At 44.2% G+C, this 13,267-nt stretch overlaps 1 protein-coding gene across 2 annotated transcripts in view; it reads left to right on the top strand.

Annotated features, from left to right (window-relative positions):
* The first annotated feature begins 292 nt into the window (after nucleotides 1–292).
* Nucleotides 293–13,267, top strand: part of LOC308314384 (protein MTSS 2-like) — a 46,233-nt gene continuing 33,258 nt past the window's right edge. For both annotated transcript variants that reach the window (XM_080761997.1, XM_080761996.1), the window contains exons 1-3: nucleotides 293–952; nucleotides 9,736–9,797; nucleotides 9,960–10,033. In XM_080761997.1, the coding sequence (XP_080618123.1) occupies nucleotides 884–952; nucleotides 9,736–9,797; nucleotides 9,960–10,033 (205 nt within the window). In that variant the 5' untranslated portion in view covers nucleotides 293–883. The remainder of the gene's footprint in view (nucleotides 953–9,735; nucleotides 9,798–9,959; nucleotides 10,034–13,267) is intronic.

Below are 13,267 nucleotides of genomic sequence, written 5' to 3'. Positions count from 1 at the left end.
CAACTCAAAAGGGACGCAAATGGCGATTAACAGGCGCGTGCGTGAATACACACGAAATCAGGGGGAAATTACGGAAATCCTTTTTTTGCATCTCAGACATTATTCTTGAATGAAAATACGTAGGGTAGCCTGGGTAGGGGCTCGCGCTCACTTTTGTTTGCATCGGGGGTGTCCCTCCCCTCCATACTACATGTGACAAAAAAACGGACCAACCCCCTTCAATTCCCATAGATCGAATTACAGAGAGAGAGAGAGAGAGAGAGAGAGAGAGAGACATCTGTTCCACTAGTACTACTAACAACGGAGCGCGCCCCCGCGACGCGTCCCAGAGTCAGACCTGTGACTGTGACCGAGTCCGACTCCGCTCCGCTTCTGTCGTGCTCCCCGTTATTTAGTTAGAGTTTGTACCGTGAATGGTCCGTGATTATACGAAGAAGGAGCGCGTTCTTCGTCGTCCACGCACTGCTTTCGCCGGGTGTAGTTTGTAGCTCAGTACTACTAGCTGTGTGTGTGTGTGTGTGTGTGTGTGCGTACGGCGTGGCGCTGAATAATCTCCATCATTCGTCAGACTGCTTCCGATCCGCCGATCAACACAAACCCGGCCCGGCCGGCGGTGCCATTTAATATCATTTGTTTTTATCTGTAGGGGGGCTACGCCGGGGCACCGTGCGTGCGTGCGCGTGTGTTGGTTTGCATCCCTCGCCCGTGCGTTCGTTGCCTGCTGCGTTATGAGAGAGGACAACGAAAGCAAGGGCGAATTAAAAGAAGATTGCCATGTCTGGTTGTTTATTAAAAGGCAACAGTTGGACGTCTGATTCTTGACATTTGGACAAACGACCGCAGACGTTTTCCTTTCCCCCCGTTTTTTTGTCCTTTTAATAACATGGAGTCGGTGGAGAAGGAGTGTGGAGCGCTGGGTGGATTATTCCAGGCCATCGTGAACGACATGAAGGTACCACGCACGCCACGCATATAGCTATTAATTGAAGTAGACAGGTTGTTATTATTATCATTGCATGGTTGATCAGACACATTTGACTGGCTTTGTTTCTCCCTGGAGTTCATCCTCCCCCTCCCCCCCACACACACACACACACAGGAGACACACACAGTTCACACATGAAACATGTTTCTCTTTGTGTTTATTTGCATGTCGTGCAGCTCCTCTCCTCTCTGACAGCCAGTTGTTAAAGGGTATTAAAGTAAACTAACAATAACCGGTTCACTGTCTGGGTCAATCTATCGCCAACAATGCACAGCCTATCATGAAATGTTAGTGTTTTGTTTTTGTTGGCTAATGCAACATTTATTTTTTATCGGAAACGATTGAATTAAGATATGAATGAAGACTATAGCTGCTGCAGAAAACTCACTTGAAATAAAACAATAAAGCTATTGCGCTATCACGATGATTTCCTCTTTTAAGCAAAGGCGTGAGGAAAGATTGGCTAAATAACATTAATATATAAAGTAATGAAGTTCATGGATTGAAGCTTTCATAATACACATGTTGTCTAATAGGTGTTAGGCTGCAGTTCTTAACCTCAATGTGACTCTCTAAGCCCTTTAAACACATATAGGCTATACTTCACAAATGGCACAGATAGCCATACAAGCTCACACAATGGTTGTGACCTTGTAGATCTGGGGAAAAACACATTTGTGTTTTGTTGTTGCCCAAAATAGGGATGCCAATGCCATGGTCAAATGTGATGTCATGGATGGCACACTTAAATCTAACCCGGCCATACACGACTAAACATGTGTAACCATGTTGTTAACAGCCAGGATGGAGGCAGAGATGTTAATTTATGGCTGGCAATGATTATTATTATGATTGGAGCAGGGGATCATGGTTTAATTGACAGTTCAATTGACATGCAGGCCATTTTGCATTTGCATGCAGTCAGCAATTATGTGATTGTGTGATATGTAGCCTACTTTTGTGTTTTTTAAATGGTTAAACCTGGATTTGAATCCATTTGACCTCGTCTCACAGAAGAGTGGAAAGTCATCTCCAACAGGGTCTTTAAATGTGTGTGTGTGTTGGGGGAGGGGGTACAGAAAGTTGAGCCATGGTGGTCTGTTGTTCTTCAGGGGAACAGATGGAAGGTGTGAACATATTCATGGTCCTTCTAGACGCCCACACAAGTCCTGTCATTGTCAAGGATACTCGTCCCATAAAGAGTTAATGACGCCATATAAGGCCAGCATCAGGCGCCACTTTCAACCTACAGCAAATGTCTTATTGATCTGATGAGTGCAGGCATAGACACGATATACTAAGTACTGGATTATACATCCAGATAACAGGCACAGCCATATTGGTCGGGGCAACTTCCCATAACTCCACTGTAGAAGTAACCTCAGTTATTAAAGCAATGGTTCTCAAACTTTTATTTTTGAGCGGTGCAGATGTGTGTCCACGTGTCTGTCCCTGTGTCCGACCACGGAATGCTGCAACACGGTAACTCTGTCATTTCTTGATCGCTTCGGACACGGGAAGGCTCGCCGGAACTGGCCTGGCCCCCTAGGCGCGTTCCTGGGGGTCTGGATGTTCCGGGGACCCCCACACGGTAACTCTGTCATTTCTCGAAGATTCTTTCCAAAAATAATCAAAGTACAGTACAGAGCACAGTACACACTACAATACAGTTCAGAGCACAGTATAGTAGTAACTATAACAATACATGTATAGTTGCACCCTCTCAGTTCACACAGGTGTGATTTCTTTCCCCCAAGGACCCCCAGTTTCGTATAGTGTACATTAGGACCCCATATAATTAATTCTGAGGTCACATTCCCACCTAATACTTCGGTAGACTCGATGCAAATGGGCGGAGAAGTTGGGATTTGTGCATATTTAATTTGCAATCAGCAATTGGAAACGCAGCAGGGGGAACCTTTTATCAATGTGTTCCATTCATAAACTAGCCTACACAGTGAAATCTATGGTGTTAAAATTATACTCCGAACGTGCATGTGTCGTGCCGTCGGGGACTGGACCTCTCTCTCTCTCACTATACGCACGCAGCCACACACTGTTCTTTTGGGCATGGAGGCACAGCGCTGAGTGCACTGAGAACAGACGGCAGCGCAAAACTATCGAGATGAAAGTCCCTACTCCCCAGTCCCCACACAGTGACAGCACTCCATGTTTACGCACAGACAGAGAGACAGACAGAATATTCTGTAGGTTACACTGCAGTGTTTATATGTGTTTCCTTAAGCAATTGATTAATGTCCTCATTTCGACCAGGGCTTCGGTCGCCTCATTTGACCACGTCTATCCACGGTAACGGGACATCTTTTTGCTGCGTAAAATATGCCTTCTCCGTCTCCAACTGTGTCCAGCTCCTCACCCGCCACATTGTTTGCTTCATTTCCTTTATTTGCTGCGGATTGCATTCACACCTGCACCGAATCGTAATAAAGTGCGAAAGCGAAGCGAAACCCCCGTTTTTGGTCGGAGTAGAATGCGGTTCTTTGATGCGCATTAGGATTCGAATGAGGCTTCACACCTGCCAAGCGAAGCGCACTTTCTGACAATGTGCAGCAGGATTCGTTTTAATCGCAGTAAAGCTTTCTGGTGTGAGTGTCACCCGAGAGTGTACACTGAGTTACTGAGCAGAAAAGGGTCTATTTGGTATCTGTGGATTGTCCCCTGGAGCCCCCTCAAGGACCTCACTTTGAGATGCACTGTACTAGTATAGGGTGTGGTAGGGTACAGTGGGGCATGTTAGGGTGTGGTAGGGTACAGTGGGGCATGTTAGGGTGTGGTAGGGTACAGTGGGGCATGTTAGGGTGTGGTAGGGTACAGTGGGGCATGTTAGGGTGTGGTAGGGTACAGTGGGGCATGTTAGGGTGTGGTAGGGTACAGTGGGGCATGTTAGGGTGTGGTAGGGTACAGTGGGGCATGTTAGGGTGTGGTAGGGTACAGTGGGGCATGTTGGGTGTGGTAGGGTACAGTGGGACATGTTAGGGTGTGGTAGGGTACAGTGGGGCATGTTAGGGTGTGGTAGGGTACAGTGGGGCATGTTAGGGTGTGGTATGGTACAGTGGGGCATGTTAGGGTGTGGTAGGGTACAGTGGGGCATGTTAGGGTGTGGTAGGGTACAGTGGGGCATGTTAGGGTGTGGTAGGGTACAGTGGGGCATGTTAGGGTGTGGTAGGGTACAGTGGGGCATGTTAGGGTGTGGTAGGGTACAGTGGGGCATGTTAGGGTGTGGTAGGGTACAGTGGGGCATGTTAGGGTGTGGTAGGGTACAGTGGGGCATGTTGGGTGTAGTGGGACGTGGTGCGGCATAGTGAGGCATGGCGCCACCAGGCCCCTTCGTCTGTCAGACTCTGTGAGAGAAGCTCAATGAAATCAAATCTTGAGTGTCTCAGTCAGCACGCTGGTTTATAATTTCTTCGATTTGTGTTGTCATCATAGTGCCCGTCAGCAGGCAGGCAGACAGACAGACAGACAGACAGACAGACAGACAGACAGGAGCTCTAGAAAGAGTCAGACTGTGTATTGATAAGCAGCGGAGATGAATGGAGGCAGAAGCCCTTAGTCAGCAGTGTGCTGATGTGATGTCCACATCATTGTGACCTCATTCCTGCTGCCTCGCTGGGCCATTGCAGGCCCGTCAGCGCCTGGGGCTGAGCTGGCCACATAGATACGCATTGAACAGACGTGTAATGCACTGTTTCTTAGAACAGTGGTCCACGGACCATTGGTCCATGGCATAATTACAGGTGGTCTACGGGGAAAATGTTTTAAAATATTGAAATATATACATCTTTGGACATTCAAGGTTTCCCCGACAGTGTATGTGCTTAACAATTAGAGGTCAGAGCAGAGGCATCATTTGGGGTCCCAGAGGATGCCAATGACCTTCCCTGAGGGTTTGCATTTAACTTCAAAGTCAAAATCTGTTATTTTATGCATATTTTCTCCATGCTGATTTCATATCAGCACTGTCCTCCTGTGTTTATCTCTCAATGCACACCCTTACATCGACATGTGACATCAGAGTATGTTATAGACAGACGTCTATTTTGGACATAGCCAATCTACCAGCTTGCAATGCTGCATATCATGACGCATTCTAAACCGTCTATTTTTGTAATAGTGGTTACTTTTTTTTGCCACCCTCTTTTTTTTTTTTTTTTTTCCTGAAATGACGCCTCTGGGGCAGAGGGTGAAAAACACCAGGCAGACTGCAGTTATATAAGAGATGGATTGATGACAGACAGGTGCTGGAGACAGGGGTGAGGAGGAGGAGAACGTGGCAGATAAGATGCAGTGAAGATCGGGTAGTTTGAGTTCACCACAAAACACCTGGGACTGTTCATCGGAGGGCGTTGCATTTTATCCAGTTCTCTAATATGGCAGAAATATGTTAAAAGTGGTGTAAGTGATACATTTTTGTTAAAATAAGTGTAGAACAGCTCTATTATTTTTTATAGTAATCATTGCTGTGTAGACTATAGTTTGTTCAGAACAGAAAATACATGTTCAGGTGGGTTACCAGTTTAGAGAGAACTCATTCAGGAGAATACATGATAAACTAGAACTGCACTCTGTCGAGGTGCCAACTTGCACCTTGTACACAAGTAGGCCATACATGGCCTACTTGTGCGCAAGCAGAGCGTGCAAGTACTGTTACAACTGCTGTTCTAAATCCTTTACAAACGTACCTTAGTTACGTCACTAGCAACAGCCAATAAGGGACCACCATTCTTACCCTGACATACTGTACATACCCAGTCAATCACCAAACGTACCTTAGTTACGTCATCAGCCAATCTCGGATTGGCCGACGGACAACACTGACATACGCAGCCGATTGCAGTACTAAAAATCACACCTGTGTGAAGTGACTAAGTGAGTGGCGCTCTTATCATCATACATCATCTCATTCCGGCCAATGATAATTTGCGTCCTCGCCTTCGTCTTCAATGTTTGTGTTTATGCAATGTTAAACACTCAAAACGTTCAATGTTTGTGTTAGGACAAACACCCAAAACTGGCCAATCATTGCCAATGGCATTCAATGTTTGCGTTAGGACAATGTTTGTTTTTACACAAACCCTCAAAGCTGGACATAGGAGCGGCTAGAGACCCTCAAGAAAGCAGCTATAATTGGCTATTTCTTCCCCCAGAATATGGATATTGGGGTTCATTGAAGTCGCATCGCTCGGCCCAGCTGTGTATAACTTGTGTGAGTCGTTCTTTATCTCCCATCCTCCTTCCATTCCTCTCCTCCTCTGTGGCCTCCTCCCCTCCTCCCTCCCATGTGGGGACTATAGGAGACCTCCTCTGGGGTCTCCTGTCTCCCAAGGAGCAGCCATGTGGGGAGTAGGAGACCTCCTCCTTAGCAGCGCATCCATCCTGAGTCCTGCCCCCTGGGAGTCCCGGGCGTGCACACACACACACACACACACACACACACACACACACACACACACACACACACACACACACACACACACACACACTAATGAACCACCTGTTGCAGTCAGAGAGAAGATAGTAGCGGGGGGGGGCAAACATTATGTTTGTGATGATAGTCCTAAATCGCTTTCTGTGGGGTGGGGGGAGGTTGTACTCTGCCATTGAGTTTACGAAGGGAAACACCACTGATTTTGAACCTAAACGAAATCCTCCATTGTCCTGTTGTGAGGTGATGAATAAATGCCATATGTCTTGATTGTCTTCTGTGTATGGTCGTGATGTCAAACATCAACATGTTTGATGTCGCAGGCGTACACTGTTCTTGCATTCAGTGGAACACAATGTGATTTTTAAGTTTAGTGTCGGCTAAGTTCTACCTTTTAAAAAGAAACACTGTCAACATGAAGTTTTTATTTTGATGGTTATTATAGTCTCTATACTATAGAAACAACAATATTTCAATACAAGCCTTTGACAGAGAAAATAACCACTGTATGTCTGTTTTGGCCATTCTGTGTTCCTAAACCTCCCATGATTCATTTGGCAGGCAAGCACTGGCCCAAAGCCCTATGTTGTTTATGGCTGCCAACAAAAAATGTACTAAATCCATTTGTTTCCAGTTGTACAGTCTCGGAGTTTAATGAACACTGATGATTTTATAGTGTTCGTCCCCCTATAGTACAGCTCCAAAATAGTATCAAATGGGAGTCCGTGGCCTAATGCATATCAAACTGGGGGTCCTTGACACTAAAAGGGCTGAAAATCAGATCACAGGAATGACAAGGAAAGGCAATATTTAAGTGTTTCTAGATTCTACGTTACTACATGTAGTCAGAATTCTCTTTAAAGAGGCCTTCTTTTTCCCTTCCTCCAGGCCAGAAGCACATCTTGTTTATAGGCTGAAACGGGGATCTACCCCATGAAGGTGTTTTATGTTCGGACTGGTTCTGTGATAGTGCCCTCAGGCAGGCTGCCATGATCCTGTTGGAAATCTAATCGCGATCGCTCAAAGACCTTGCAGGCTACCTGCCCTATGTTCTCCCCAAAAACACACGCGTCAACTTCAACTTGAACTTTATTACATTTCTTACGTGTGCTCTTTCAGTGCAATGCACGCAGGCACATGAATGCATGACTAGGGCTGTCACGATCATTTAATGTTTGTTGGTTGATTGATTGTCATTAACGATTTAATTGTGGTTTTGGCATTGAACAAAAAATATATATATTTCAGTTTGCCTTTTAGGCTTTATAAACAGGAATTGCAAAGGGCAGATATAACCTTATTTTGTATGTGTACATGTCATGACATGAAAAACTGTTAAAGTAAAAAATAATAATGATAATGTCAAAAGCCAAAACAGTCCATGCATTCCATATGGTTTATACTTTCAAACATGTTGTCTCAATGCCACTATGTGACACGCTGTGAGCCTGTAGTTGTGAGCCTGTAGTTGTGAGCCTGTAGCTGTGAGCCTGTAACTGTGAGCCTGTAGTTGTGAGCCTGTAGCTGTGAGCCTGTAGCTGTGAGCCTGTAGCTGTGAGCCTGTAGCTGTGAGCCTGTAGCTGTGAGCCTGTAGCTGTGAGCCTGTAGCTGTGAGCCTGTAGCTGTGAGCCTGTAGCTGTGAGCCTGTAGTTGTGAGCCTGTAGCTGTGAGCCTGTAGCTGTGAGCCTGTAGCTGTGAGCCTGTAGCTGTGAGCCTGTAGCTGTGAGCCTGTAGCTGTGAGCCTGTAGTTGTGAGTTATTCATACCAATGAATTGAAACGATTACGACGTTTGTGCAAAATTATTGTAATTTGTGATCCGGCGATTATGTAATAACTGTGGCAGGCCTATGCATCTCACGCATGCACAGCTTATTAACATGTAGCAGGCTGCCACAAGCCACAGCTGTGGAGAGAGTATGGTAAGTAAGTAGTGAGTAAGTACTAAGTAGAGGTTTCTGCAGGGCATTGAAAAGCAAAGCACTGGGAGAAACTACACAGCAAAGTCCTGGCAGTTTATTTAAAGCCACTTAAGCCCCATATATTTTGTTGTATATGATTAATAGTGGAAATAGGTCGGTCTACAAACTATTTTGGAAATGTTTTGAAAAATATTTCACCTAATGAATTTATATAGCTATAGTGACATGTCCAACATAGGGACAACGCAGGGACACCAAAGATGACTGGCTGAGGAGACGGATCATGTTAAACTGGAAGTCCATGACTTTTATTCTCTGTGTAGCACTCAGGATATCTCGGAATCTTGGAAAAGATGCATGCTGACCTTTTTTTTTGTTGAAAGGCAGGTAACAGCATATTAAGAGCACATCCATCATCCCTCGTAAACCCAACCCCAAGGCCACAAGCCGAGTCTTGGTGCGTTATTCTCACCCTCTTGGCCTATACTGGCTTTAAATTCACTGACGTGTCAATATTTTATACTCGCTTGGATTTCATTCAGTGGTATGATTCAGTATACTCACTTTGAATTCACTGACGTGTCAATATCTATACTCGCTTGGATTTCATTCAGTGGTGTGAGTCAGTACTCACTTTGAATTCACTCAATGGTGGTGTGGAGTGTGGACTGTGCAATGGTGAACAAAGTCCTCAACCCCAGTACTTAACTAGTGACTGACTACAAGTTGCTACTTATGTATTCAAAACTAGAAATAACACTGGTACATCTTTATTCTTTTTATATCAATGCATTGCTGTTTCCAGAAAGAAATCTTAAAAAAAGAAAAAATAATCAATGCTCACAATATGTCGCATCGTGGCACTTTACTTATTCTGTAGCGTCAAATATACAACATTTGGCTTCAAAATATAGTGGATTGAAAGTATCCAAAAATACAAAAAAAGTACAGTACTCGAGTAAATATACTTTGTTATAGCCACCACGTGTAGCTGTAGTGTGTCAGTACTCAGTATATATTACTTGCTTGGATGTAGTGCCATTTATCTATACTCACTTTCACTCAGTGGCTTATCAGCATCTTATTGGGAGGATGTTGTATTGAGAGAAAACAACAGAATGTGAGCTTGACATTGAGAGTTTATCAGCTCACTCTCGTCGAGCAGGAACATCGTGTTCTGTCACTTGTGTCACGTTGGCCCTCAGTATGTGTTTAGCATCTTCTCCCATGGCCTCCGAGTCATGTTGGCCCTCAGTATGTGTTTAGCATCTTCTCCCGTGGCCTCCGAGTCACGTTGGCCCTCAGTATGTGTTTAGCATCTTCTCCCGTGGCCTCCGAGATGTCTGTCTGATCTGTTTGTCCCCCTTCTTCTGTGTCTTATTAGAGCTCCTATCCGGTGTGGGAGGACTTCAGTGCCAAGGCCACGAAGCTGCACTCTCAACTCAGGTGAATAATATAAAATGTTTCATCTGAACGACAATGCATCCGCTTGACCGACAAAATGTAATAAAATATCAAATCAAATTGTGTGTATATGTATGTATGTGTATATGTGTATGTGTATATGCGTTAGTATATGTATAATTTTTTTTCCCCTTTATTCTCCAGGACCACAATCTTGGCTGCGGTGGCTTTCCTAGATGCCTTTCAGAAGGTGGCAGACATGGCAACCAACTCCAGAGGTAAGTAGAGGAAACTATATCCACATAAACATCGTTCCTGAGCTGCAGGGTTTATCTTCCACAAGGGAGTGTTTTTTATGAGGGGGACGAAATGTGCTTTCTGTGGGCTTGGATTAGGTTTTCTGTATCTGTTTTTTTGGTTTAGTTTTTTTCTTTTTTTTGTTGCTTTTGCTTTCCTCTCACAAATATGATATTTGTTTTTGCGATTGGTCGTTCAGCACAGGCACCACACTGTTGAACTACATCCATTCTCCCAGTGCCTGGACAATTAAAAAATAGCAAATATATATAGCTCACAATATTGTGAGCTTGTACGACGAGGTCTTTTACACACAGAGGGATTTACGAATAAACAATGTGAAAATCACCAGCAAATCAATCACATCTTTTCACAATGCCTCATTCATTCATTCACGCATTTATTCTGCATGAAAAATTACATTATTCCAAATAAGATAGAATTGCATCACATGAAAAAACGGCAGTGGTGTGCCAGGACCATAAGAACTTAAGACTGTTTCCTTGTCTACCCGCAACACATTCCTTCAAGTATACACAGACACAAAGCCTAAGAAAGACAGTTGGGGATTGAGGATTAGGAAGGAACTCTAGATGGACGGCCTTAGCTGAATGGTAGAGAGAGCGGTGGTCTTGGAAACAGAAGTTCTCCGGTCTGTGTGTTGAAGTGTCCGTAAGCAAGACACTTAAGCCCTAAGTGCCCCCCGGGCGCTGTAGCGCCCACTGACTGCTCCTAAACAGCTAGGACGGGTTAAAAGAGTGGGGTCTACATTATTGTATATTTTAAGCTGCAGTCTGCAACTGTCATGTTACGGAAGGGATTTGAACGAGTTGGTCGAGTGCAAGAATGAGCTAATAGATCTTCACTACTTGCTCAGGGGGGAAAAGTATTTTTGACCTTCAGGCAGTACCACCTGTCAACCAGTAGTGGTCAGACCAAACCACAGGATATGAATGCCTTGAATTAAAGAGCAGGGAGACCAAATAAAACTATACCGCAATTGTGTTCACATCCTCTACCATACAGATTGGGCAAAAATATTATTTTATTCAAGCCCAGCAAAAAGTTACTACTAATTATGTGACACCCCACCGATCCAGAGGACCCCTCTGAAGTCTGATCCATCATAAAATGGCCGGACAGGAGTGTGAGACCACACAGAGAAGTGTGTGAGCTTATTGTGACTTTGGTCCTAATGAGGTCTGCTGATCTGCTTTGTCACTTGGAGCAGACAGATCAGCTCGAGGCCAACCCCCCCTCCCCCCCTGATTGACACACATTTCAGTGGAGTTGATCGCTGACGGCAGTATTTAGGTCAGAAAAAGGAACCTTCTCGGCCACACGGATGACCATGTAAATGTCCATAATGCAACATCGATGCACTCACAAACAGGCATATATGTACAGTCAATGCATACAAGTGAACATGCTCATGCACGCACACACACATTGGACAGCTGGTAGCCGTAGGTCACATGCCAACATGGTCTAAAGCTGTCTGCAGTGGTGGGGTCGTAAACGGACCATCGGCTGCTAGGGGAAAATAGCTACATTGGCATGTCTCTTTAACAGTGTTCACGCTTCCACGCCTCTAAAAACCAAATATAGCTGCCCCTGCTGTCATCTGCATACAGGCATCCCCAGCTCTTATTAAATCCTAGCCCTGTAAAGAAGATGCATCACATTAGCTTAAAGAGTCAAATACCATACCAGTGGTCTGGCATGCTTAGTGCACTGACTAACATTATGGTACGCTTGGTAGTCAAGGAAGTCATTGGATTCCATTCATTTCAGTACAGTATGAAAAGCAACTAGTGGAGAGTAGCCTACTTGAAACTTGCTTCGAAATAAGTAATCCAACACACTGAATAGCAATGATATCATTGTCTGGTTTAGCAACGGTAATTTAGATTTATTTTGTCTGAGCAAGAGCCAGACCCTCATTAACCATTAACAGACAAGATTAGGACCACATTTATCAGTATCAACGCACCAACGTCTTGTTTGCAATATTCAGATTCATACCACATTACATGGATATATTACTGTTTCCATTTAAAGATGTCCTACTGCTCCTTTTCGTCTTGAAAGATGGTTATTAAGTGCAAGGCTTTGCAACAAATGTGTTTTATATACGACCCATTTAGTGGAAGAACTGCTGGTGTGAATTTGGCCTTTTGGCATTACTCGTTACGCATTTAAGTGATTTTGTTGTGTTAAATTGCTCTATTTTCCCACAGTAATCATTGCTATAGTGTTTAGTGACAGTTATCAGGTCGAGATACCAATTTGATTCAATCAGGGAAAAAAACCCCATACAGGATACAGGATAAACAAGTGAAATGGGAAGTGATGAAACAAATAAATTAGCAGATAAATTGAAACTGGAACTAATAAATTATCTTTGTGAGATTCTCTCTCCTGATTGGATTTTGTGTTTTATTAAAGAGCTGGAGAGACGGGAAGACCACTAGACCCCCTGATATTGAACAAACACTCTATAGCAGTGAGTGATTCTAACCAAATTTGTACGACAAAGTATAAACCAGCATTTAATGTGACTGAGCGAGGTACAATGAGGTCAAACAAACGACTCCCTGCTTGATGCTGGCATCAGGCCACCACCAAAGCGGAGGCTCAGACTGCCAGGAAAACACTTCAAAGCAAAGCATGTCTGTGTGCTTTCTGCTGCAGAACAGAACGTGTGAGAGAATGATCGCTAGTAGAGAAAAGGGATCAAGCGAGAGATAGTGAGGTAGAGAGAGAGAGGGACGGGGATGGAGGGAAAATGGGTTTACAGCCATAGATAGGATACCCATAAAAAAACCCTGTAACTGTGTCACTCACACTGGCTTCTACTCCCCTCTCTTTCTGTGACATTAACTTTGGGATTGCAGTAAACATTCCCTGGCTTGCCATCTGTAATTCTGTATGAGTTTCTCAAAAAATAAATAAGTAAACCGTATGGGAAAATGTTGTAAAGATAAAAATAAAAAAAAGGAACGCAATGAAATGTGGTGTGCATAACTGAACGCTGTTCTCTTCAGTGCAAAACATATCTTAATCTATAGAGGAGTGAAACTTGCCTGCCCCGTCCTGGATGCGGTGCTTATCGTGGAAAATTACTCAAAGTCAAAATTGAGGATTTTCTCATCCCAATTAAGCTGTCCCACACAAATGTTTTGCGGATCAGGATTGGAAAAACTGGCGTTGTC

Source organism: Protomyctophum bolini (assembly GCF_963924005.1).
Source record: "Protomyctophum bolini genome assembly, chromosome: 4".
Lineage (NCBI taxonomy): Eukaryota > Metazoa > Chordata > Actinopteri > Myctophiformes > Myctophidae > Protomyctophum > Protomyctophum bolini.
This window is presented reverse-complemented; position numbering and strand designations above follow the sequence as displayed.